Below are 26,160 nucleotides of genomic sequence, written 5' to 3'. Positions count from 1 at the left end.
AGTTCCACAGTCCGCGAACCCAAAATCTGAGGTTTGAGTCATCTCTAATGAAGTTGATAAATGTCTCACCCTGCTGCTGCAAAAGTCCCGGTGGCGTTAATTACTATTCTCCCTTTAGGCCACCGTGGATTGTGGGGAAGAGAAATCGGCTGCCAGCTATTGCTGGCGGGCGAATTACACTGTTTTAAAGTAATTTAGGCTCCGTCTTTCACCGGCGCCCAAATTAGCTTCTGAAGGCGTAATTCACATTACGGCCTATGGCGGCGCATGGTGCGCCCAAATTTGCCGGCGCCTTTTTGTTCTGCTTCGATCTGTCCTCCCAGCCCAATCCAATGCTATAACCGTTCACAATTATTTCATATACATCCGATGACTGCGCATTTCTAAGCACCAGCGGAGCCCGCTGTCCCTGTAATGCCCCCCGGGGTGTCCTGGCTGGGGGAACGGAGCCGTGTGTCTCCCCGCTGCTGACGCCGGACGGATTTGGACACGTGAAGGGCATCGTCAGACTCTCGCCGGCTCCGCGGTGACAGAGACGCTCTCGTCAAGAAGGTCATCGGAAACTTTGTGCCGTTTGTGGCCCCGGAGCAGCTCGTTACACGACAGAACACAATGGAAGATGACACATCTGCTGCCAGCTGACAGCGCTTCACCTGTGTAAGCATCAAGCAAGGTCCTTCAAGTCACCGTCTATTGTTACCTTTCCGTGTCACCGGGCTAACCTCGCACGTTCCACGGCCGTGCTTATGTATTCCCGCCATGATCTCGTCATGCAAGTGCAGAGAGCCCGGGCAAGAGACGCTCAGAATATCTATGAGAGGCCAGAATCGCCACAATGCTGCTGTACAGTCACAGAGATTTTACCCTCGTGCAGGGCAGTTTCTACGCTAAATTGCACCGAAGGCTAGGGTGTCAAAATTGCACCCCCCCCCCCCCCTTCTATGTGGATTTGCGAACCCATACTACTCCCCCAGTATAGGTAGTCAAGAATGGGTTCCCCCAGTATAGGTATCCCAGCATAGGTGCCCCCAGTATAGGTAGCTAGCTATAGGTGCTCCCAATATAGGTTAGCTAGGTATAGGTGCCTTCAGTATAGGTTAGCTAGGTATAGGTGCTCCCAGTATAGGTTTGCTAGGTATAGGTGCAGCCAGTATAGGTTAGCTAGGTATAGGTGTTCCCAGTATAGGTTAGCTAGGTATAGGTGCCACCAGTATAGGTTAGCTAGGTATAGGTGCTCCCAGTATAGGTTTGCTAGGTATAGGTGCAGCCAGTATAGGTTAGCTAGGTATAGGTGTTCCCAGTATAGGTTAGCTAGGTATAGGTGCCCCCAGTATAGGTTAGCTAGGTATAGGTGCAGCCAGTATAGCTTAGCTAGGTATAGGTGTTCCAGTATAGGTTAGCTAGGTATAGGTGTTCCCAGTATAGGTTAGCTAGGTATAGGTGCAGCCAGTATAGGTTAGCTAGGTATAGGTGCAGCCAGTATAGCTTAGCTAGGTATAGGTGTTCCCAGTATAGGTTAGCTAGGTATAGGTGTTCCCAGTATAGGTTAGCTAGGTATAGGTGCAGCCAGTATAGGTTAGCTAGGTATAGGTGCAGCCAGTATAGGTTAGCTAGGTATAGGTGCAGCCAGTATAGGTTAGCTAGGTAAAGGTGCTCCCAGTATAGGTTAGCTAGGTATAGGTGCAGCCAGTATAGGTTAGCTAGGTATAGGTGCTCCCAGTATAGGTTAGCTAGGTATAGGTGCTCCCAGTATAGGTTAACTAGGTATAGGTGTACCCACTATAGGTTAGCTAGGTATAGGTGCCCTGATATAGGTTAGCTAGGTAAAGGTGCGTCCAGTATATGTTAGCTAGGTATTTATTTTTTGCCTTCAATATGGGTTAGCTACGTATAGGTGCCTTTAGTATAGGTAGATAGGTATAAGTGCCTTTAGTTCTCTCCTCTGCCTAACACTAACCTCTCCCCTCTCTAACACTGATCCTCCACTCTCCTCTGCCTAACCCCCTCTACCTACGCCTAACACCTCCCCTCTGCCTAACACTAACCTACCCCCCATGTACACCCAGCAGTAAGCTCTCCTATCTACACCTAATACTAACTAGTAAGCTAGTAATCACCCCCCCCCCACCTACACCTAATACTATATACTATCTAGGTAACTAGTCCCCATCCCCACCCAACACTTAGCCAGGGCCGGTTTTAGCTATAAAAGTAACTTGGGGGGGTCCTGATGCCCCCATTGCAACTACATCAACTCCAAGGCCCCTGAGCCGTCTGCCAGGCCTGCTCTAATACCCCCACCCCCAACACACACACTATCACTGAGTGTCTATCATGTGTCCCCTAAAAAGCACAATTATTTACATCCTTCTTATTCTATATGCAGTGTATTAGTTTTAGAACTTTGCACTGAGGTAAGCTTTAAGGCATACTCCCATTGGGAGGGGGGGGGGGGGGTACAGTCACCATACAGTGCAGCCAAACAGCATCGTCTTCTGAGCACTTGGCTGCAGCACATGTGGCTGAAAGGGGGTGGTGACTCTATACAGGTGGGTGGGGTCAGCGATGGCTGGGGAGTGTAGGACTAGTAGTCACATAGTAATCTTCCTCTCATCATATTACTTCAGTCTGACTTCACAAGGAGGCTGCTTACCTCCAAATGTAAAAATACACATTATCGAAAACCATGGCAACGGCATGCCTCTGGGTGCACAGAACTCCCCTAACTGCCATTTGCTACTGGCTGGAGAAAGGGCAACATGAAGTGTTTTCCTCCCCAGGCATCATCCTCGGGTTCACAGACAGGATCCTTTGCCTGTCTCTCCAGATACTGTTATATATGTTATATGCTATGTATCTTTTTGAAGCTGATAACGTCCGTGTGGAATCATTTTCTTGTCCCAGGGTGGGGGCAAGGGCCGGATGTATGCCAAGGCCGCCTAGGCCATGGCCTAGGGCACCAAAGAAGCAAGGGCACCAAAGCAGCAGCAGGCTAAACTGGTGCAGCATTTGCAAGCTTGCAAATGCTGCTATGCAGGGAGATCAGGCGAGTGCCTGGCAGTAGTACTCTGCTGCTAGCCTCCTGCGCAGCAGCCACCTTGCTCTCTGTGCACGCTTGCATTGTGGCCGGCAGCTATGGACTTGGGGAAGAGGAAGCTTCTGCACTGGAGAGGAGCGGAGAAATGAGTGACACTGATGGCTGCTGCGGTGTGAAGGTGAGCTGGCTACCTGTACTGAAAAGGTGGGGGTGTGGGAAAAGGAGGGATTAAGGAAGTCATCTGGCTACCTATACTGGAGTGAAAGGGGAGGAGTCATCTGGCTACATATACTAGAAAGAAGGGGGAGGGGTCATCTCGCTACCTATACTGAAGGGGGGCGGCTGGTGACAGTGGCCTAGGGCGTTAATGAGTACAAATCCGGCCCTGGTGGGGGCAATGAATGGGACGCCACATATAACAACCATTACCTCTCCAGCTCCGCCCCCTCATACAACTTCCCCCTCCAGCCATACTAGCTGCTCTTTACAATGTATGGGACGCCACGTATGACAGCCATTATCTCTCCAGCTCCGCCCCCTCATACGGCTTCCCGCCTCCAGCCATAATGGCCGCTCTCTACAATGTACGGGACACCACGTATAACAGCCATTACCTCTCCAGCTCCGCCCCCTCATACAACTTCCCCCTCCAGCCATAATGGCTGCTCTTTACAATGTATGGGAAACCACGTATGCCAGCCATTATCTCTCCTGCTCCGCCCCCTAGTACGGCCTCCACCTCCAGCCATAATGGCTGCTCTTTACAATGTACGGGAAACCACGTATAACAGCCATTACCTCTCCAGCTCCGCCCCCTCATACAACTTCCCCCTCCAGCCATAATGGCTGCTCTTTACAATGTACGGGAAACAACGTATGCCAGCCATTATCTCTCCAGCTCCGCCCCCTAGTACGACCTCCACCTCCAGCCATAATGGCTGCTCTCTACAATGTACGGGACACCACGTATAACAGCCATTACCTCTCCAGCTCCGCCCCCTCATACAACTTCCCCCTCCAGCCATAATGGCTGCTCTTTACAATGTACGGGACGCCACGTATGACAGCCATTATCTCTCCAGCTCCGCCCCCTCATACGGCTTTCCGCCTCCAACCATAATGGCCGCTCTGTACAATGTACGGGAAACCACGTATGACAGCCATTATCTCTCCAGCTCCGCCCCCTCATATGGCTTCCGGCCTCCAACCATAATGGCCGCTCTGTACAATGTAGGGGAAACCACGTATAACAGCCATTATCTCTCCAGCTCCGCCCCCTAGTACGGCCTTCACCTCCAGCCATAATGGCCGCTCTGCGATTTCCCTTCATCTTCAGTATCACTAGATCACCCTGCTGCTGCTGAAACCCCTCACAGTGTTGCCAACTCATCCCTTTAAATACGGACGCTTATGAATTATACATGTCTTGTGGCAAGTTAGATGCAGTCGAGGCACTGATTATATGTGAGAAGCCCCAGCACCTGTATAACTTAGATGTGTCAGTATTTAAAGGGATAAGTTGGCAACCCTGACCCCTCATTCCTCTCCCCTCATCGTCGTCTAATGATGGCAGCAGGAGAAGATCTACCTCACTTCTATACATCTCCAACATGCCAGTGTGTGCCACTATTACCGGCCCGAGCCTCATATCACATGGAAGTAGTGGAGGGGAAAAGGAAGGGGAGGGGGGAGATCGAGAGGGTGGAGGAAAAAGGGGGGGGGGATGGGGGAGGGAAAAACTGGGGCACACCCTACGGAAACTTGAGATCTTTGTCATTGACTAGACTTGCCCTGTTTGGAGGAGGAGGAATGCTGTCTATAGACCCCAAGATCACCATCCCCACCATCAAACATGGAGGTGGACACACTATACTTTGGGGGTGTTTTTTTTTTTGGTAAGGGGACAGGACATGAAGGGACAGTGGGGCCATGTACCGCCAAATCTTGGGTGAACTCCTCCTTCCCTCAGCCTGGGCATTGACTATCGGTCCTAGATGGGTATTCCAACATGACAATGACCCAAAACACACAGCCAATGCAAGAAGGGAGGAGCTGAAGACGCACATGAAGGTCCTGGAGTGGCCTAGCCGGTCTCCAGATCTCAATCCAATAGAAATTCTGTGAAGGGGGCGGAAGGTTTGAATTGCCAAACATCAGACTAGAAACACTGACTTGGAAGAGGATGTGCAAAGAGGAGTGGCCAAAATCCCTCCTGAGATATGCGAAAACCTGGTGGCCAACTACACGAAATGTCTGACCTGCAAGGGAATTGCCTGCAAGTACTAAGTCTCCTATTGATAGGGGGTCAAATACTTATTTCACTCATCACAATGCACAGCAAGCTCTGACTTTGGGGCGCTGGGTGTTTGAGGATCTGAAACTGTTGTTCTGTCTCTCACATCTACAATAAATCATTACAGCTATAGACGGGTCAGAGGACACAGAGCATAATCAGCAGGGGATCAAATACTTTTCTCCCTCACTGTAAATGTCCTGATTCGTTTTGTACGCTCGGTTATCTGGCAGCTTCATCTTCTGACAGGAGAGACGACACAGAAATCAGAGATTCCATCTCGGTACACAAATCGTGATGGGCTTTCTCTCTTCTGATTGCTCAGACAAATGTTTACTATTATCGCCTAATGGAGGAAACGCTGCTGTCACCAAACTCCTCTCCAGGTGGATCGGTGTCTGTCTCAGCGCCCGACGCGCGTTTCATATAAAGGGAAAATAAACACATATACAGGAATGAAATCCCAATATCGGCCTTCTGAAAACAGCTATCACGGCACAGCGGTGCCTCCCTGCAGACCGCTGCGATTTCATCTGAAGTCTGCGGAGCGCTCCTCTGAGCTCGCCATTTGTAACGCATGTCGGGGGGGGGGGGGGCGCTGGATCTCACGTCTGACAGGCAGATGACATCAAGAGACCTGATGAAAGAACGCAACCTCCGAGAGAAACCTGCTAACTAATTCCAGGAAGAGGGGAAAAGGACACGGCGAAAGTAACTCTGACAGGCGTAACGCTAATATCGTTCATATCGATAGTGATTACTCTGACATCACAGCGAGTGGTGATCACCCCCGCAATGTGGAAGCCGGAATCATCACTGAAAGATAAATCATGGAGGAAAAAACAACATCGAGACGCACGCTGTGTGCCAAACATCGCTGCCCGACTTTCCTGAGCGCCAGAGGACGCTATCCTGATTGGTGCCCATGTAACGCTATGTGCCATCCCTCCCCCACTACTGCTGCCCCCCCAAACATCGCTGCCCGACTTTCCTGAGCGCCAGAGGACGTTATCCTGATTGGTGCCCATGTAACGCTCTGTGCCATCCCTTCCCCACTACTGCTGCCCAAAAACATCGCTGCCCGACTTTCCTGAGCGCCAGAGGACGCTATCCTGATTGGTGCCCATGTAACGCCATGTGCCATCTCTCCCCTACTACTGCTGCCCCGCCAAACATTGCTGCCAGACTTTCCTGAGCCCCGAGGACCAGAAAATACATGCAATCATGTGGAAGATTTGACCCGAAAATACATGCAATCATGTCGGCAGATTTCACCAGAAAATACATGCAATTATGTGGCAGACTTGACCAGAAAATACATGCAATCATGTGGCAGATTTGACCAGAAAATACATGCAATCTTGTCGACAGATTGGACCAGAAAATACATGCAATCATGTGGCAGATTTGACAAGAAATACATGCAATCTTGTCGACAGATTGGACCAGAAAATGCATGCAATCTTGTTGACAGATTTGACCAGAAAATACATGCAATCATGTGGCAGATTTGACCAGAAAATACGTGCAATCATGTGGCAGATTTGACCAGAAAATACTTGCAATCATTTGGCAGATTTGACCAGAAAATATGTGCAATCATGTGGCAGACCTGACCAGCAAATACACCTGCTAATATAAATAAAGAAAAAAACATTTACTCTCCTGCAGCAGACCTCCTGTCCCGACCTCAGTCTGGCACGCAGCTCCCACGATCCTCTGCAGCCAGCAACTGAAACTGAAACTCCCGCGCCAGTGCTACTGGAAAATGGCGCCTGAAGCCCTGCACTGCAGACTCAAAGTCTCCAGAGCAGGGCTTCCGACACTGTTTTACATAATAAAGTTGTCCCCAGTATAGGTAGTATAGCTGCTGCCCCCAGTGTAGGTAGTATAGCTGCTGCACCCAGTGTAGGTGGTATAGCTGCTGCCCCCAGTATAGGTAGTATAGCTGCTGCCCCCAGTGTAGGTAGTATAGTTGCCCCCAGTATAGCTAGTATAGTGGCCCCCAGTATAGCTAGTATAGTGGCCCCCAGTATAGCTAGTATAGTGGCCCCCAGTGTAGCTAGTATAGTGGCCCCCAGTGTAGCTAGTATAGTGCCCCCCCCAGTGTAGGTAATATAGTGGCCCCCAGTATAGCTAGTATAGTGGCCCCCAGTATAGTGGCCCCCAGACCCCAGCATAGCTGCCCCCAGTGTATGTAGTTTTATGGCCCCCAATATAGCTGCCCCCAATATAGTGGCCCCCAGTATAGCTGCCCCCAGTGTAGGTAGTATAGTGGCCCCCAGAATAGTGCCCCAGGAGGAGTGGGCAGCGCTATAAGGAGGGGCAGCGGTGGGAAGGGGGGGGGGAAATCCGCCCTCCCTCACCTGGGTCCCCTCCTTCAGCGCTCTCTACCTCCAAAATGTGGCGGGCAGGCGGGCTAGGAGGAGAATAACTGTGCTGCATCGCTGTCACATGCCACATCTCTGCCTTCAATGCCGCCCACTGTGCTTCCGCTCATAAGAAAGCACAGTGGGCGGCATTGAAGGCGGAGATGTGGCATGTGACAGTGACGCAGCGTTCCATCGGCTGGAATGCGGAAGTGAGGTGAGTTATTCTCCTCCTAGCCCGCCTGCCCGGCCTGCCTGCCTGTTTGCCGCATTTTGGAGGTAGAGAGCGCTGAAGGAGGGGACCCAGGTGAGGGAGGGGGGGATATTTCCGTCGCTGCCCCTCCTTATAGTGCTACTTTACCTCCTGCTCTGCCTGCCACGGGGGTCATGGCGACACCCCCCTGGCTGTCAATCACCCGGTGTGCCACGCCCCCCTGTGCCCAATGGTAGGAACGCCACTGTATATGGGCTACACCATATATATGGGCGCCCTTTGTAGCCGAAATTTGGCATAGATGGGCTACACCAGGCGCCCTTTTCAAATAGATGCAAATGGGGGGGGGGGGGGTTGTTTAGAGTTAAGCTGGCCATACACTGGCCCGATTTACCGCCGTTTCGACAGCAGATTCGATCACTGGGATCGAATCTGCTGCCAATCGTTCGCGCTACACGCCGAATTTCGATTCATTTCGTCCGATCCCGTTGATCGCGCCGTGCGGAAAATTACCGTCGATCGCCTGCGGGTAAAGAGCGCATCGCTAGCGGCGTTCGAGTGCCCGACGACCGACGCAATAGAGCCCGCATACATTACCTGCTCCGCCGGCGCGACTGCCCCCGCTCGCCTCCACTTTTCTCCGCTCTGGTCTCCGGCATGCCTTCACTTATTCCTGCCTGGCAGGAAGTTTAAACAGTAGAGGGCGCTCTACTGTTTAAACTTCCTGCCGGGCAGGAAGAAGTGAAGCATGCTGGAGCCGGAGACCAGAGCGGAGAAGAAGAGCGGAGAGAGACCCGGGAGTCGCGCCGGCGGAGCAGGTAATGCATGCGGGGGGGGGGGGGGGGGAGCGGCGGCAGTACCACCACCACCACCACAACAGATTGTGATCGGTTTCAGGCTGAAATTGGTTCACAATCTGTTTGCAGTAAAGGCAGCCATACGATCCCTCTCTGATCAGATTCGATCAGAGAGGGATCTATCTGTTGGTCGAATCTGATGGCAAATCGACCAGTGTATGGCTACCTTTAGGCATAAGATGGGAAAGGTTCATTATGAGAGTAGGGTTAGGATTGGCCATAGTAGCCATAGTAAAATATCTGTACTTTCTATTGATATTTTACTATTGGCCTTACTGTGCGCCCAAATTTCCAGGCACCTTCATTTGATGTATGCCACACCCACACCAACACACTGTACACACACACATACCACACACACATACACTGTACACACACATTCTGTACACCCACACACACAAACACACATACACTGTACACACACTGCACACACATTCTGTACACACACACTGTACACACACACTGTACACACACACTGTACACACACACACACTGCACACACACACACACACACACACACACACACACACACACACACACACACACACACACACACACACACACACACATACACTGTACACACACTGCACACACATTCTGTACACACACACTGTACACACACACACACACTGTACACACACACAAACACACATACACTGTACACACACTGCACACACATTCTGTACACGCAGACATACTACACACACACACACACACACACACACACACACACACACACACACACACACACACACACACACACACTGTATAACACAGACATACTACACACACACAAACACACACTGTACCACACACATTCTGTACACCCACACATACCACACACATTCTATACACACACAAACACACATAAACTGTACACAAACTGTGCACACACACACACATTCTGTACACACAGACATCCTGCACACACACACACACACTGTACACGCACACACTGTACGCACACACACACACACACACACACACACACACACACACACACACACACACACACACACACACTGTATACACACACACACTGTATACACACACACACTGTACACAATGCGCACACACACACACACACACACACACACACACACACACACACTGCACACACACATACACTGCACACACATACTGTATACACACACACTGTATACACACACTGTATACACACACTCACATTGTACACAATGCACACACACACACACTGTACACACACACTGTATACACACAGACATACTGTACACACACACTGTATACACACACACACACACACACACACTGTATACACACACACACATTGTATACACACACACACATTGTATACACACACTCACATTGTACACAATGCACACACACACACACACACACACACACACACACTCACATTGTACACAATGCACACACACACACTGCACACACACACACACTGTACACACACACACACACACACTACACACACACACACACACACACACACACACACACACACACACACACTCATACACTGCACACACACACACTCATACACTGCACACACACACACTGTACACACACACACACACACACACACACACACACACACACACACACACACACACACACTGTATACACACACACACACACACACACACACACACACACTGCACACACACACACACACACACACTGTACACACACACACATACACTGCACACACACACTCCAGTCCATGTACAGCACAGTGTCCCAGTCATGTGACAGAGTAGCATTGAGCAGGCTGGGACCGGTATTCATATAACAGGAGAGCTGCGATTGATTTCCGGCAGGCAGCGAGCTGACCAGTGACCGCATCGTGGTTAATGTACCGTAGACGGCTAAACCAGGTTAATCCATGCTTGATTCATGGGAGGCAGCGGGCGAGCACAAGGCCTCCGCCAGGAAGCAATCTTACAGCCTATATTTACAATGCAATGCCTAATCCCCAATCACTTTCTAATCCATAAAGGGGGAAAAAATAGATTAAAAAAGCTCTAGATGAAGCGCGTGCGTCTGGCTTCCTCGCATAAACAGCCGCGAGTCTCCCGCCGTAATTACGCAGCCGATTTTTCCCTTCGGTTTGGCTTGTGCCTTTAATTGTGCGGCGTCACTCATAATTACGGTCCTCAGAACGCCGCTCTTCTCCCTTCTCTCGCTCACAAACACGTTTTGTTTTCAAATCATCTCAGATAATTGAGCCTTTTAAAAACTGTAAATGGCACTTGCTTTCAATAGGCAAATCTCTGATAAAAGTCAGGCGAAAACGCAAATATTTCACATACAGAAGTGCAGATTTGTTTTGCAATTTGTGTAAAAGCTTCTTCATTGTCTGATGCAAAATAAAATACATTTATAAATATCTAGGCAGGAAATCCCACAGCGGTACTTCCTGCACCGCGGACCCCCCTGAGCTGCACCTGCGAGCTCTCAAACAGTGTGTCTGTGCCCCACCCCCTCCGTAGTCTCAGCCAATCGCCACCTTCTTTCCCATCAGCAGAACCTTCAGTGGTTTTTATCACAGCAGTTATTGGATACTTGAGCGGAATATGGAAGCTGCCATATTTATTTCCTTGTAAGCAATGCCAGTTGCCTGGTGTCCTGCTGATCTTCTGGCATAAGTAGTGTCTGAGTCAAAACCCTGGAACAAGCATATGACTAATCCAGGAAAATCAGAGTCAGAGGACTTGATCTTCTGCATGCTTGTTCAGGGGCTATGGCTAAACGTATTAGGTACAGGATCAGCAGGGCTGCCAGGCAACTGGTATTGTTTAAAAGGAAATAAATATGGCAGCCTCCGTATACCTCTTACCTTTGAGTTCCCTTTAATGTCCTTACATGCTAACCAGCACAATGCATTATGGGGGAATTTTCAAAACTGAGTTTCTTTTTCAGATGTGATACAGAACTGGATGAGAACCGCACAGAAGTCTCTGATCTGTAACTCAGTTCTGTATAAATTCCCAAAGAAGAAACAAAGGCTTGCAAGAGAAATATGTACAGTCAGTCATTTAAGGATACCTGAGGTGACATGTGACATGATGAGAGAGACATGTGTATGTACAGTGCCCAGCACACAAATAACTAGGCTGTGTTCTTTTATTCCTTTCTCTGCCTGAAAGAGTTAAATATCAGGTATGTAAGTGGCTGAATCAGTCCTGACTCAGACAGGAAGTGACTACAGTGTGATCCTCACTGATAAGAAATTCCAACTAAAAAACACTTTCCTAGCAGAAAATGGCTTCTGAGAGCAAGAAAGAGATTAAAAGGGGAATTTTTTATCAGTGAGGGTCACACTGTAGTCACTTCCTGTCTGAGTCAGGACTGAGTCAGCCACTTACATGTCTGATATTTAACTCTTTCAGGCAGAGAAAGAAAAAAAGGAACACAACATAGTTATTTGTGTGCTAGGCACTGTACATACACATGTCTATCTCATCATGTCACATGTCACTTCGGGTATCCTTTAAAACACGTACAGTGAGAACTGAGCCATTGGGAAACATGGGCATTACTTTGAAAATCAGTTGTCCTTCAGTTATAACTGAGAGCAACTGATTAAGTGTAAAAGGGCCCTAATAAGAGGTATATGAAGGCTGCCATCTTAATTTCCTTTTAAACAATACCAGTTGCCTGGCAGCCCTGCTGATCCTCTGCCTCTAATACTTTTAGCCATAGCCCCTGAACAAGCATGCAGCAGATCAGCTGCAGCTGTTTCTGACATTGTTTTCAGATCTGACAGGATTAGCTGCATGCTTGTTTCTGGTGTTATTGAGACACTTCTGCAGCCAAAGAGATCAGCAGGACAGCCAGGCAACCAGTATTGCTTAAAAATAAATAAATATGTCAGCCTCCATATTCCTCTCACTTCAGGTGTCCTTTAAAGGCATTACCTGAATCAGCGTTTGGTGTGATTTTGGCATATCTGCTCTATCACTATCACCGGACCATAGCTTGTATTACACCCGGAGCTCTTACCTTGCAGTGTGGTGGTAGTTGTGTCAGGCTTGTAGCCTTGCAGTGTGGTGGTAGTTGTGTCAGGCTAGTGGTCTTGCAGTGTGGTGGTAGGCGTGTCAGGCTTGTGGCCTTGCAGTGTGGTGGTAGTTGTGTCAGGCTTGTGGCCTTGCAGTGTGGTAGTAGTGTCAGGCTTGTGGCCTTGCAGTGTGGTAGTAGTTGTGTCAGGCTTGTGGCCTTGCAGTGTGGTAGTAGTTGTGTCAGGCTTGTGGCCTTGCAGTGTGGTAGTAGTTGTGTCAGGCTTGCGGCCTTGCAGTGTGGTGGTAGTTGTGTCAGGCTTGCGGCCTTGCAGTGTGGTGGTAGTTGTGTCAGGCTTGTGGCCTTGCAGTGTGGTAGTAGTTGTGCCAGGCTTGTGGCCTTGCAGGGAGGTGGTAGTTGTGTCAGGCTTGTGGCCTTGCAGTGTGGTGGTAGGTGTGTCAGGCTTGTGACCTTGCAGTGTGGTAGTAGTTGTACCAGGCTTGCGGCCTTGCAGTGTGGTGGTGGTAGTGTCAGGCTTGTGGCCTTGCAGTGTGGTGGTAGTTGTGCCAGGCTTGCGGCCTTGCAGTGTGGTGGTAGTTGTGTCAGGCTTGTGGCCTTGCAATGTGGTGGTAGTTGTGTCAGGCTTGCGGCCTTGCAGTGTGGTGGTAGATGTGCCAGGCTTGAGACCGTGCAGTGTGGTGGTAGGTGTGTCAGGCTTGAGACCGTGCAGTGTAGTGGTAGTTGTGTCAGGCTTGCGGCCTCGCAGTGTGGTGGTAGTTGTGTCAGGCTTGTGGCCTCGCAGTGTGCTGGTAGTTGTGTCAGGCTTGTGGCCTTGCAGTGTAGTGGTAGGTATATCAGGCTTGTGGCCTTGCAGTGTAGTGGTAGTTGTGTCAGGCGTGCGGCCTCGCAGTGTGGTGGTAGTTGTGTCAGGCTTGTGGCCTTGCAGTGTAGTGGTAGGTATATCAGGCTTGTGGCCTTGCAGTGTAGTGGTAGTTGTGTCAGGCTTGCGGCCTCGCAGTGTGGTGGTAGTTGTGTCAGGCTTGTGGCCTCGCAGTGTGGTGGTAGTTGTGTCAGGCTTGCGGCCTTGCAGTGTGGTGGTAGTAGTGTCAGGCTTGTGGCCTTGCAGTGTGGTGGTAGGTGTGTCAGGCTTGAGACCGTGCAGTGTGGTGGTAGTTGTGTCAGGCTTGCGGCCTTGCAGTGTGGTGGTAGATGTGCCAGGCTTGTGGCCTTGCAGTGTGGTGGTAGGTGTGTCAGGCTTGGGGCCTTGCAGTGTGGTAGTAGTAGTGTCAGGCTTGTGGCCTTGCAGTGTGGTGGTAGTTGTGTCAGGCTTGCGGCCTTGCAGTGTGGTGGTAGTTGTGTCAGGCTTGAGGCCTTGCAGTGTGGTAGTAGTTGTGTCAGGCTTGTGGCCTTGCAGTGTGGTAGTAGTTGTGTCAGGCTTGTGGCCTTGCAGTGTGGTAGTAGTTGTGTCAGGCTTGCGGCCTTGCAGTGTGGTGGTAGTTGTGTCAGGCTTGCGGCCTTGCAGTGTGGTGGTAGTTGTGTCAGGCTTGTGGCCTTGCAGTGTGGTAGTAGTTGTGCCAGGCTTGTGGCCTTGCAGGGAGGTGGTAGTTGTGTCAGGCTTGTGGCCTTGCAGTGTGGTGGTAGGTGTGTCAGGCTTGTGACCTTGCAGTGTGGTAGTAGTTGTACCAGGCTTGCGGCCTTGCAGTGTGGTGGTGGTAGTGTCAGGCTTGTGGCCTTGCAGTGTGGTGGTAGTTGTGCCAGGCTTGCGGCCTTGCAGTGTGGTGGTAGTTGTGTCAGGCTTGTGGCCTTGCAATGTGGTGGTAGTTGTGTCAGGCTTGCGGCCTTGCAGTGTGGTGGTAGATGTGCCAGGCTTGAGACCGTGCAGTGTGGTGGTAGGTGTGTCAGGCTTGAGACCGTGCAGTGTAGTGGTAGTTGTGTCAGGCTTGCGGCCTCGCAGTGTGGTGGTAGTTGTGTCAGGCTTGTGGCCTCGCAGTGTGCTGGTAGTTGTGTCAGGCTTGTGGCCTTGCAGTGTAGTGGTAGGTATATCAGGCTTGTGGCCTTGCAGTGTAGTGGTAGTTGTGTCAGGCGTGCGGCCTCGCAGTGTGGTGGTAGTTGTGTCAGGCTTGTGGCCTTGCAGTGTAGTGGTAGGTATATCAGGCTTGTGGCCTTGCAGTGTAGTGGTAGTTGTGTCAGGCTTGCGGCCTCGCAGTGTGGTGGTAGTTGTGTCAGGCTTGTGGCCTCGCAGTGTGGTGGTAGTTGTGTCAGGCTTGCGGCCTTGCAGTGTGGTGGTAGTAGTGTCAGGCTTGTGGCCTTGCAGTGTGGTGGTAGGTGTGTCAGGCTTGAGACCGTGCAGTGTGGTGGTAGTTGTGTCAGGCTTGCGGCCTTGCAGTGTGGTGGTAGATGTGCCAGGCTTGTGGCCTTGCAGTGTGGTGGTAGGTGTGTCAGGCTTGGGGCCTTGCAGTGTGGTAGTAGTAGTGTCAGGCTTGTGGCCTTGCAGTGTGGTGGTAGTTGTGTCAGGCTTGCGGCCTTGCAGTGTGGTGGTAGTTGTGTCAGGCTTGAGGCCTTGCAGTGTGGTGGTAGTTGTGTCAGGCTTGTGGCCTTGCAGTGTGGTGGTAGTAGTGTCAGGCTTGTGGCCTTGCAGTGTGGTGGTAGGTGTGTCAGGCTTGAGACCGTGCAGTGTGGTGGTAGTTGTGTCAGGCTTGCGGCCTTGCAGTGTGGTGGTAGATGTGCCAGGCTTGTGGCCTTGCAGTGTGGTGGTAGGTGTGTCAGGCTTGGGGCCTTGCAGTGTGGTAGTAGTAGTGTCAGGCTTGTGGCCTTGCAGTGTGGTGGTAGTTGTGTCAGGCTTGCGGCCTTGCAGTGTAGTGGTAGTTGTGTCAGGCTTGAGGCCTTGCAGTGTGGTGGTAGTTGTGTCAGGCTTGTGGCCTTGCAGTGTGGTGGTAGTAGTGTCAGGCTTGTGGCCTTGCAGTGTGGTGGTAGGTGTGTCAGGCTTGAGACCGTGCAGTGTGGTGGTAGTTGTGTCAGGCTTGTGGCCTTGCAGTGTGGTGGTAGTAGTTGCGTCAGGCTTGCGGCCATCCAGTGTGGTGGTAGATGTGTCAGGCTTGCGGCCTTGCAGTGTGGTGGTAGATGTGCCAGGCTTGTGGCCTTGCAGTGTGGTGGTAGGTGTGTCAGGCTTGAGACCGTGCAGTGTGGTGGTAGTTGTGTCAGGCTTGCGGCCTTGCAGTGTGGTGGTAGATGTGCCAGGCTTGTGGCCTTGCAGTGTGGTGGTAGGTGTGTCAGGCTTGGGGCCTTGCAGTGTGGTAGTAGTAGTGTCAGGCTTGTGGCCTTGCAGTGTGGTGGTAGTTGTGTCAGGCTTGCGGCCTTGCAGTGTGGTGGTAGTTGTGTCAGGCTTGAGGCCTTGCAGTGTGGTGGTAGTTGTGTCAGGCTTGAGGCCTTGCAGTGTGGTGGTAGTTGTGTCAGGCTTGTGGCCTTGCAGTGTGGTGGTAGTAGTGTCAGGCTTGGGGCCTTGCAGTGTGGTAGTAGTTGTGCCAGGCTTGCGCCTTGCAGTATGGTAGTAGTGCTAGGCTTGTGGCCTTGCAGTGTGGTGGTAGGTGTGTCAGGCTGGAGACCGTGCAGTGTGGTTGTAGTTGTGCCAGGCTTGCGCCTTGCAGTATGGTAGTAGTGGTAGGCTTGCGGCCTGCTCTTACCTTGCAGAGGAAGCTGATGTTGAAGCCCAGGGACTGTGCGTTTCTTGAGCCGGCGTTCATGAAGTTTCCGACCAGCAGCACCAATTCTAACATTCGCTTGAAGTTTTCGCTCTTCTTCAGTTCCTCGCAGGCCAGAGTGACGCTCATGATGTCCGGCCGGATGTTACTGATGTGCTCATCGAAGGTCAGCCTGAAAAGGATTCCGTTTAGTCGTGGCCGCAGCATCTTCACCGTGCTCATCTGCAGAAAGACAGACAGGAGAGGACTGATGATAAAGAGAACCTGTGGTGAATCTATGGACACAAATTTGCTGTTTTGTCCTCTGATACATATCATTACTATTATTATTATTATTGATTTATATTGGACCAACATATTCCGTGGTGCTGTACAAAGTAAGAAACAAACATGGGGTACATAATAATACAGACAATGCTATACACCAATATACAAGATACATAATTGGTGACAAAATACATAATTGGTAATTACAGTGACAAAAGTAACATGATGAATAAAATGTATAATGATTTCAAGACACAAAATGAATGGGAGGGAGGGGGAACAAGAGGCGGGAGAAGTAACCAATAAACATACCTAGAGGCAGGAAGTTTTAGGATATCTAGTAGTGCTACTTGGCTTTAGGATAAAGGGGGATGGCCTAACGTAGAGCGTATGCTTGTTGGAAAAAGTGTGTTTTGAGAGAGCGTTTAAAGAGGAACGGTGACCAAAAATAGACCTTCATCTAAATCAGTAGCTGATGCCCCCTTTTACATGAGAAATCTATTCCTTTTTCACAAACAGACCATCAGGGGGCGCCGTATGGCTGATATTGTGGAGAAACCCCTCCCACAAGAAACTCTGAGGACCGTGGTAGTCCTGGCAGTTTCCGGTCTGTGAACCTTGTTGCATTGTGGGAAATAGCTGTTTACAGCTGTTTCCAACTGCTAAAAAAGCAAGCAGCATCTCCTTCCAGTGACATCACCTGCCAGCAGTAAAAATGTCTCCATGTGATAAATGTCAGAATGTAAATCAGAGAGAGGAAAGATTTTGCAATGGGCAAACACTGACTAAATCATTTCTACATAATTATTGTAAAATGAAGCTCTTTTTTATTACATTATTTTCACTGGAGTTCCTCTTTAAAGGTAACAAAGGTTGGAGAGTGACGGATGTGTTGTGGGAGGGCATTTCAGAGGAGGGGTGAAGCACATGCAAAATATTTTTTTACATAGTTACATAGTTACTTTGGTTGAAAAAAGACATACGTCCATCGAGTTCAACCAGTACAAAGTACAACTCCAGCCTGCTCCCTCACATATCCCTGTTGATCCAGAGGAAGGCGAAAAAACCCTTACAAGGTAAAAATTCCTTCCCGACTCCAGATGGCAATCAGATAAAATCCCTGGATTAACATCATTGGCATTACCTAGTAATTGTAGCCATGGATGTCATTCAACGCAAGGAAAGCATCTAAGCCCCCTTTAAATGCAGGTATAGAGTTTGCCATAACGACTTCCTGTGGCAATGCATTCCACATCTTAATCACTCTTACTGTAAAGAACCCTTTCCTAAATAAATGGCTAAAACGTTTTTCCTCCATGCGCAGATCATGTCCTCTAGTCCTTTGAGAAGGCCTAGGGACAAAAAGCTCATCCGCCAAGCTATTATATTGCCCTCTGATGTATTTATACATGTTAATTAGATCTCCTCTAAGGCGTCTTTTCTCTAGACTAAATAAACCCAGTTTATCTAACCTTTCTTGGTAAGTGAGACCTTCCATCCCACGTATCAATTTTGTTGCTCGTCTCTGCACCTGCTCTAAAACTGCAATATCTTTTTTGTAATGTGGTGCCCAGAACTGAATTCCATATTCCAGATGTGGCCTTACTAGAGAGTTAAACAGGGGCAATATTATGCTAGCATCTCGAGTTTTTATTTCCCTTTTAATGCATCCCAAAATTTTGTTAGCTTTAGCTGCAGCGGCTTGGCATTGAGTACGATTATTTAACTTGTTGTCGATGAGTACTCCTAAGTCCTTCTCCAAGTTTGATGTCCCCAACTGTATCCCATTTATTTTGTATGGTGTTAGACCATTGGTACGACCAAAATGCATGACTTTACATTTGTCAACATTGAATTTCATCTGCCATGTATGTGCCCATATAGCCATCCTATCCAGATCCTGTTGCAATATAACACTATCTTCCTTAGAGTTGATGATTCTGCACAATTTTGTATCATCTGCAAAAATAGCAACATTGCTCACTACTGTATCCACTAGGTCATTAATAAATAAATTGAAGAGCACTGGACCCAGTACAGACCCCTGTGGGACCCCACTGCTAACAGTCTCCCATTTTGAGTACGATCCATTGACCACAACTCTTTGTTTTCTGTCCATTAGCCAGTTCCCTATCCATGCACACAGACTCTTCCCCAGTCCTTGCATCCTCATCTTTTGCACCAGACTTTTGTGGGGAACAGTGTCGAATGCCTTTGCAAAGTCCAAGTATATCACATCTACAGCATTCCCAATATCCATATTAGCATTCACTACCTCATAAAAGCTGAGCATGTTAGTCAAACAGGACCTGTCTTTAGTAAACCCATGTTGATGCTGAGAAATAAGATTATTTTCTACTATGAAGCCATGTATAGTATCTCTTAGTAACCCCTCAAATAGTTTGCATACAACTGATGTTAAGCTTACAGGTCTATAATTTCCTGGATCTGATTTTTTGCCCTTCTTAAATAATGGGAAAACCATATATTGTATATGGTGCTTTCACCTTTTTTTTTTCAATGTGATACCGAAACAGGATATAAAATATATAAGATTAGAAAGAGGAGGAGAGATGCGTACCAATTGGGGAGAGACACACGGCGTTCCAGCCCTCATCCTTTCTCACATCCCAGTCTATAAGCTCTCCACCTGTCCACCACCTTGTATAGAAACTAACTAAGCATTAGCCAATGACAATCAAGTATAAAAAAACTCATCTTCCAATCAGGTTCTGTTCAGAGAATGGGTGGCTAGTCCCCTTTTTTCTCAGGTCCGCCTTTTCCTTGGGGGAGGGGTTTACAGAAGTTCCCTTTTGTGTCCGCAGAGCGCGGAGTGGTTTATAGGTCTAGTTCTGTTACACTTGAGTTACTATCGGTTAATGCCTAAAGTCTAAAAATTACCTGGGAACCTAAATAACATTTTAAAGAGACTCTGTAACAAATTTTTCAGTCTTAGTTCTTCTATCCTATAAGTTGTTATGCCTGTTCTAATGTGCTCTGGCTTACTGCAGCCTTTCCTAATTGCACTGTCTCTGTAATAAATCTTATCTCCTTTCCTCTGTCCTGTCTGTCGGGCTAAGGCTTGAATGTGTGGAATGTGCAGGGCTGCTTGTGATTGGATAGAAGCGATACACACCCTCTGTATGGCCCCCTGCACACTCTGTATGACTCACACACTCTGTTTATGTGAGCCTATCACAAGCTGGTTAGTTTGTTTGTAAACACTGCCTAAAACGATTAATTACAAGCCAGGATTGCAGCAGAGAGTGGCAGAAACAGCACAGAGGGGCCCAGGAGAAAATAAGGAATAGAATGGTATGCTTTTTAGTGTAAGAATATTAGAGTACAGATTCTCTTTAAAACGGTGTTCCCCAGCCCTGTCCTCAAGGCCCACCACCATCAGTGCATGTTTTTTAGAAATCCAGAGAGACAGTTAATTAGCTCTGGTGAGACACTAATTACCTCACCTGTAAGTGTTTGTGGTTTTTTAATTTTAGAGACCTCATTAAAATTCTGAAAAGGAGCGGCCCGGACGCCATCTTGGCTTGCTATTTTTAGTAATATTAAACCACCTTCTGAACGTATTACAACAGCACAGCACTGCTGCATCTACTAAACTGGCACCCGACAGCCCAGACTGCCACCCACTGTAAACACTGGCTGCACAATAAAATGAGAACTATGACAAAGGAGACCAGAACTGCCAATATCTTCTATCAGGCAGCAATGGGACAAAAATTCACCTGCAAAGCTACAGTGATTGGTCATTTCAATTCCCAAATATTCCCAAGTGATGGAGCAGCGTGTTCTGTACACACAATCAACACCCAGGATAGCAAGTTAGAACTCTTTACTGAAGAAAAGCATGCACAGATAAAATATACACCCCCATCAGGAAATGCAGTTTACATAGAGAATACAGGAAATAACAATCCCATAGAGATCATCATCACATTTTACACACAGTGACATCTTGTGGTTGTTTCACTATACTGCAAGTTATTAATGTAGTTAAATCGCCAACAACAAGAACAGATTATAAAACACAGCAGTAAATGTCCCAAATTCACTGAATTACGCGGTGGGCATAAAATTCATAATAAGCTATAAAATAAATCTATTCCCCATTTTCAGCATTTGCGATATTTTCGGTTGCACTCGGAGCTGACATGATTTGCAGATCACCGCGTTCCGTATATATTTACGTTTCTCGTCGTGTCCCGATTTCCGTGGCCGGGGTTGTGCCGTGACTGCGCTCGGCAGATAATGTGGCGTATTATTATATATCTATACTATTCACAGACACAATCGCCCATAAGACTTTCTACATGAAGCAAATTGCAGCAAATTTAGGATAATTAGACATTGATTTGTGCTGCAAAATAGATAGCGGCTACACAGCAAAACATTCAATTACAGCTAATTAAATTCTAGATGAAAAACTATCCTAAAATGCTGAAAAGCAAAATCATTAAAAAAAAAATGGGATAAAAAAACAACAGAAACCGGAGCCAGCGAGTCCCGGGCTCGCCAATACATATCTTTACACAACTCCAAAGTCTTTGCTGAAGTAAACTTATTATAATCTTATAAATGCACTCTATCCGCCAGTTGCAGTAAACTACACAATCAAGGGTTAACCAGTGTGAAAACTGCATGTCGAGGTGATCAGCAGTCTCAGATAATGAGGCAGATGTAGGAGGAGGCGAGTGGCTGACATTCCCCTCTGGTCAGTACAGGTGAGGAGGTGAGTTTGTAAACTTTGATTTGTAAACTTTGATATGCATAGTGCCGACCCACGGAGCGTGATGTACTCCCTGCTGGGCAGGATCATATGCATAGCACCGCTCCCGCTCAGTGACGTAATCCCTGCTGGGTAGGATCATATGCATAGCACCGCCCCCGCTCAGTGACATACTCCCTGCTGGGCAGGATCATATGCATAGCACCGCTCCCGCTCAGTGACATACTCCCTGCTGGGCAGGATCATATGCATAGCACCGCCCCCGCTCAGTGACATACTCTCTGCTGGGTAGGATCATATGCATAGCACCGCCCCCGCTCAGTGACGTACTCTCTGCTGGGTAGGATCATATGCATAGCACCGCTCCCGCTCAGTGACGTACTCCCTGCTGGGCAGGATCATATGCATAGCACCGCTCCCGCTCAGTGACATACTCCCTGCTGGGCAGGATCATATGCATAGCACCGCCCCCGCTCAGTGACGTACTCTCTGCTGGGTAGGATCATATGCATAGCACCGCTCCCGCTCAGTGACGTACTCTCTGCTGGGCAGGATCATATGCATAGCACCGCCCCCGCTCAGTGACATACTCCCTGCTGGGCAGGATCATATGCATAGCACCGCTCCCGCTCAGTGACGTAATCCCTGCTGGGTAGGATCATATGCATAGCACCGCCCCCGCTCAGTGACATACTCCCTGCTGGGCAGGATCATATGCATAGCACCGCCCCCGCTTAGTGACATACTCTCTGCTGGCCAGGATCATATGCATAGCATCACCCCCGTTCAGTGACATACTCCCTGCTGGGCAGGATCATATGCATAGCGCCGCCCCCGCTCAGTGACGTACTCCCTGCTGGGCAGGATCATATGCATAGCACCGCCTCCGCTCAGTGACGTACTCCCTGCTGGGCAGGATCATATGCATAGCACCTCTCCTGCTCAGTGACGTACTCCCTGCTGGGCAGGAAGAAAGTCACTGGGCTCTCCATCAGTCCACGCATGCACGCCGCGACACACCTCGCTTCGTCATGTGAGAGTAAAAGGGGCTTTTTTTTTTTGGCTTACCAAACTTTTTAACGGAATTTCCACTTAATGCACCTTTTGGGCAAACTGCATGGAAGTTAATAGCGCCAACTTAATAGCAAAGCCCCGATATATGCTGCCAAATGTGCTAGTGGGGACAAGCAGGGACTTTCAGAGTCCGGACTGGGTGGGGCTCCGCACCCTGAGCTATGCCAACCCACAAGGACCATGAGGTGGGCGGGCTCCAGAAGATGCCTCCCCCTACCCCCCAAAGTCTCTGTTCTTACTATAGACAAGGGACTCTTCCCCACCACCAGGGCCCAGCAGGAGATGAGGGCACTGGGACCGTTCATGGTGGCATCTTGTGGGATCCCCTTTAACAAGCGTGCTCCCAGATGCCCCCCCCCCCCCAACTGAAAATGGTATAGGGGGTGCTAGTGTACCCCTCACCCATTTCCACAAAGAGTTAAATAGAAATACATTTTGGAAAAAAAAGTCCTTTAATGTTCTTAATTAGCCATAAATACCTTTAATTAATGATCCCAGGCCGATATCCTCTGGACCTTGGTTGAAGATCTCTGCCAAATGACCACACACATTGCCCCCCCCCCCCCCCCCCCAACAATCGCTATCTAGCTGCGGAGGGGGGAGTCAGACTGTTTTGTGCCTTTCTTTAATCAGTAAGTGAAAAGCGATGTGCAGGGATGTTTTATATTATTTAAATAAAGTCTTCAGGTCTTCAGTGAGACCTTAAAGGGAACCTTAACTGGACGGGAGGTAAAGAGTTTTACTTACCTGGGGCTATTACCAGCCCCCTGCAGCAGTCCTGTGCCCTCGGCGCCGCTCTGGGATCCTCTGGTCTCCTGCTGTCACTTAGTTTCGTTTTTGACGACTCACCAGTCGCCGGCCGCCATGCGTATTATTGGACGCATTCACCAATGCAATTAGCGCTATTGCGGACCGCAACGCGTACAAAAATGCGCGTTGCCGCATTCCGCACGCGTAGATATGCGGCAACGCGTATTTTTGTACGTGTTGCGGTCCGCAATAGCGCTAATTGCATTGGTGAATGCGTCCAATAATACGCATGGCGGCCGGCGACTGGTGAGTCGTCAAAAACGAAACTAAGTGACAGCGGGGGACCAGAGGATCCCAGAGCGGCGCCGAGGGCACAGGACTGCTGCAGGGGGCTGGTAATAGCCCCAGGTAAGTAAAACTCTTTACCCCCCGTTCAGTTAAGGTTCCCTTTAAAGAGAAACCGTGACCAAGAATTGAATTTCATCCCAATCAGTAGCTGATACCCCCTTTTACATGAGAAATCTATTCCTTTTCACACATAGATCATCAGGGGGCGCTGTATGGCTGATATTGTGGTGAAACCCCTCCCACAGTGTGATGTCAGGACCATGGTACTGACATCACACTGTGGGAGACTTGTTGCATTGTGGGAAATAACAGCTCTTTACAGCTGTTTCCAACTGCCAAAAAAGCAAGAAGCATCTCCTTCCAGTGACATCACCTGCCAGCAGTAAAAATTTCACCATGTGATAAATGTCAGAATTTAAATCAGGGAGAGGAAAGATTTTACAATGGCCAAACACTGACTACATCATTTATAGATATTTATTGTTCAAATTAAGAGCTTTTTTTATTACATTATTTTCACTGGAGTTCCTCTTTGAGCCACACGTGAGACAGCTGAAATGCTACACATGTGCAGTGATTATTAATGTACCGTATGTGCATGATACCGGTAGGTGCTACATGAGGGCCTGACTTTCCTCAGGAATGAGCTGAGCCCCTCTTATTACACCTCCAAGGGTCTCACAGTATTTGGGGGGGAAAGGGGGGGTGCACTTCCAGGCCGACCTTATTCTCAAAACTTTTATTATGACTGTAGTTTTTGAATCAGGAGAATAAATAAAGTGAACAGGATGAGAGAAGCAGCAGCCGCAGGTGCGATCAGAAGACACGGTCTAATTACCTGTCTTCACCTGCTGGTCCGCCGCACGGCGCAGGGGGCATCTGATCACACCAGGGGGGGGATGCGGCAGAAGTGGGAAAACACACAACATATCTGCCACCTTCTGCTGGTGTTTATTTCACAACCGGCTTGGCAGATTGGATTGGAAATAGAACTCTTACCAGATATGAGAAAAACTAGACACCGAGTTAAAGCAAACGTGAGGGGAAAAAAGTTTGTTAGTTAGATACTTACCTGAGTAGTGGAAGCCCCCGGGTGCTGCGGACGCTTCTCTGTGACCCCTCCGCTGATGGCCAGAGACCCTCATGTGACCCCTCCGCTGATGGCTGGAGACCCTCATGTGACCCCTCCGCTGATGGCCGGAGACCCTCATGTGACCCCTCCGCTGATGGCCGGAGACCCTCATGTGACCCCTCCGCTGATGGCCCGGAGACCCCCCACCCACCCCCTATGACTGTGCTTCTGTTTGTGTACAAACACATCTGTACCGCACAGGTATTGGCAGAGTCCAGTAGCATGAAGCTAAACATACCATATATACTCACATATAAGCTGACCCGTGTATAAGCCGAGGTACCCACTTTTCCCTTAGAAACTAGAAAAAAGTAATTGCCTTCTGTATAAGCCCCTTCCCCAGTATAGCCCCTACACAGTAGCCAGATGTGCCCACAGTACAAGTCAGCCCCCCTACCCATAGATAGATGTACCTCAAGGATGAAACAGCTGTGTCTCAAGACGCCACTAGATGGCATCATAGATATGAGACACAGCGATTGCCGTACAGGAAGAATCCCCAATTATAATTATAATTGTACTGCTTATACGTTTCTGGCTACGCTATGCTCCACAAGCCAGGGGACACAGGTAGTCCTGAGCAGCGCACTCTGAACACCATGTTGCGGGGGATGGGGGCACAGATACAGCAGGGAGCCAGCTGGTAAGAGCAGGATCACTAGTGCACAATCCTTACACTCCTCTGCCAGTAACAATACCTGCTCCACCATCCATGCTGCTCCACTGACTCACATATAAGCCCAGGGGGTAACTTTTCAGAACATTTTTGGTGCAGAAAAATTAGGCTTATACAAGAGTATATAAGGTACATGGATGAGAAAGCCGTGTACAAGCGACTTTGTGCTCCGAGGCGTGTGCGGCCATAACTGGTGCATTACAACCGCACACACACTGTGCACGAACAGAAGCATGACCGCACAACTACGGTCAGCAAGCCCTTGCCGAACATGCTTGGAGGGACCCTGTGCTGGCCACAGGATGACCCACGGGGCCTCCAGATAGGGATGCTCGTTCAGATTCTGCATTTCCGCATTGGAATTCGGAAATCGGTAATGCAAGTGCGGTAGGCGGATTTTCGCTGAAATCTTCGCAAAAAATTACACCGACTTTAACATCGATTTTCTCAAAAACTACAAGGTACAAGATGTAGCACCCTCCTGTATTTTACCATATATATCAGTGGGAACATTAGAGAAAACACCTACCCTGCTCTCTGTTTCATCCTCACTGCTCAGCCTGCTTGTTATCAGCCCTGATAAAAATCTTCGACTGAGCATTTAATCTGGCTTTGCTCAGGAATCATTATAGCGGAGTCTGTCTTCTCTGATGTCTTTTCAAGCCCAAGCCTGCCCCCTGCTGGCTCTGCTTTCCTGTTCTGTATACT

General features: G+C 49.0%; 1 protein-coding gene across 4 annotated transcripts in view; it reads right to left on the bottom strand.

Annotated features, from left to right (window-relative positions):
* The window catches only part of DIAPH2 (diaphanous related formin 2), a 1,596,586-nt gene that overhangs the window by 664,539 nt on the left and 905,887 nt on the right, over positions 1-26,160 (bottom strand). For all 4 annotated transcript variants that reach the window (XM_068249979.1, XM_068249980.1, XM_068249981.1 and 1 more), the window contains one exon: positions 16,444-16,683. In XM_068249979.1, coding sequence (XP_068106080.1) covers positions 16,444-16,683 — 240 coding nt within the window. The remainder of the gene's footprint in view (positions 1-16,443; positions 16,684-26,160) is intronic.

The sequence above is a fragment of the Hyperolius riggenbachi genome, chromosome 8 (assembly GCF_040937935.1).
Source record: "Hyperolius riggenbachi isolate aHypRig1 chromosome 8, aHypRig1.pri, whole genome shotgun sequence".
Classification (NCBI taxonomy): Eukaryota; Metazoa; Chordata; class Amphibia; order Anura; family Hyperoliidae; genus Hyperolius; species Hyperolius riggenbachi.
The sequence above is the reverse complement of the archived record's forward strand: the minus strand, read 5'-3'. Positions and strand labels throughout refer to the sequence as shown.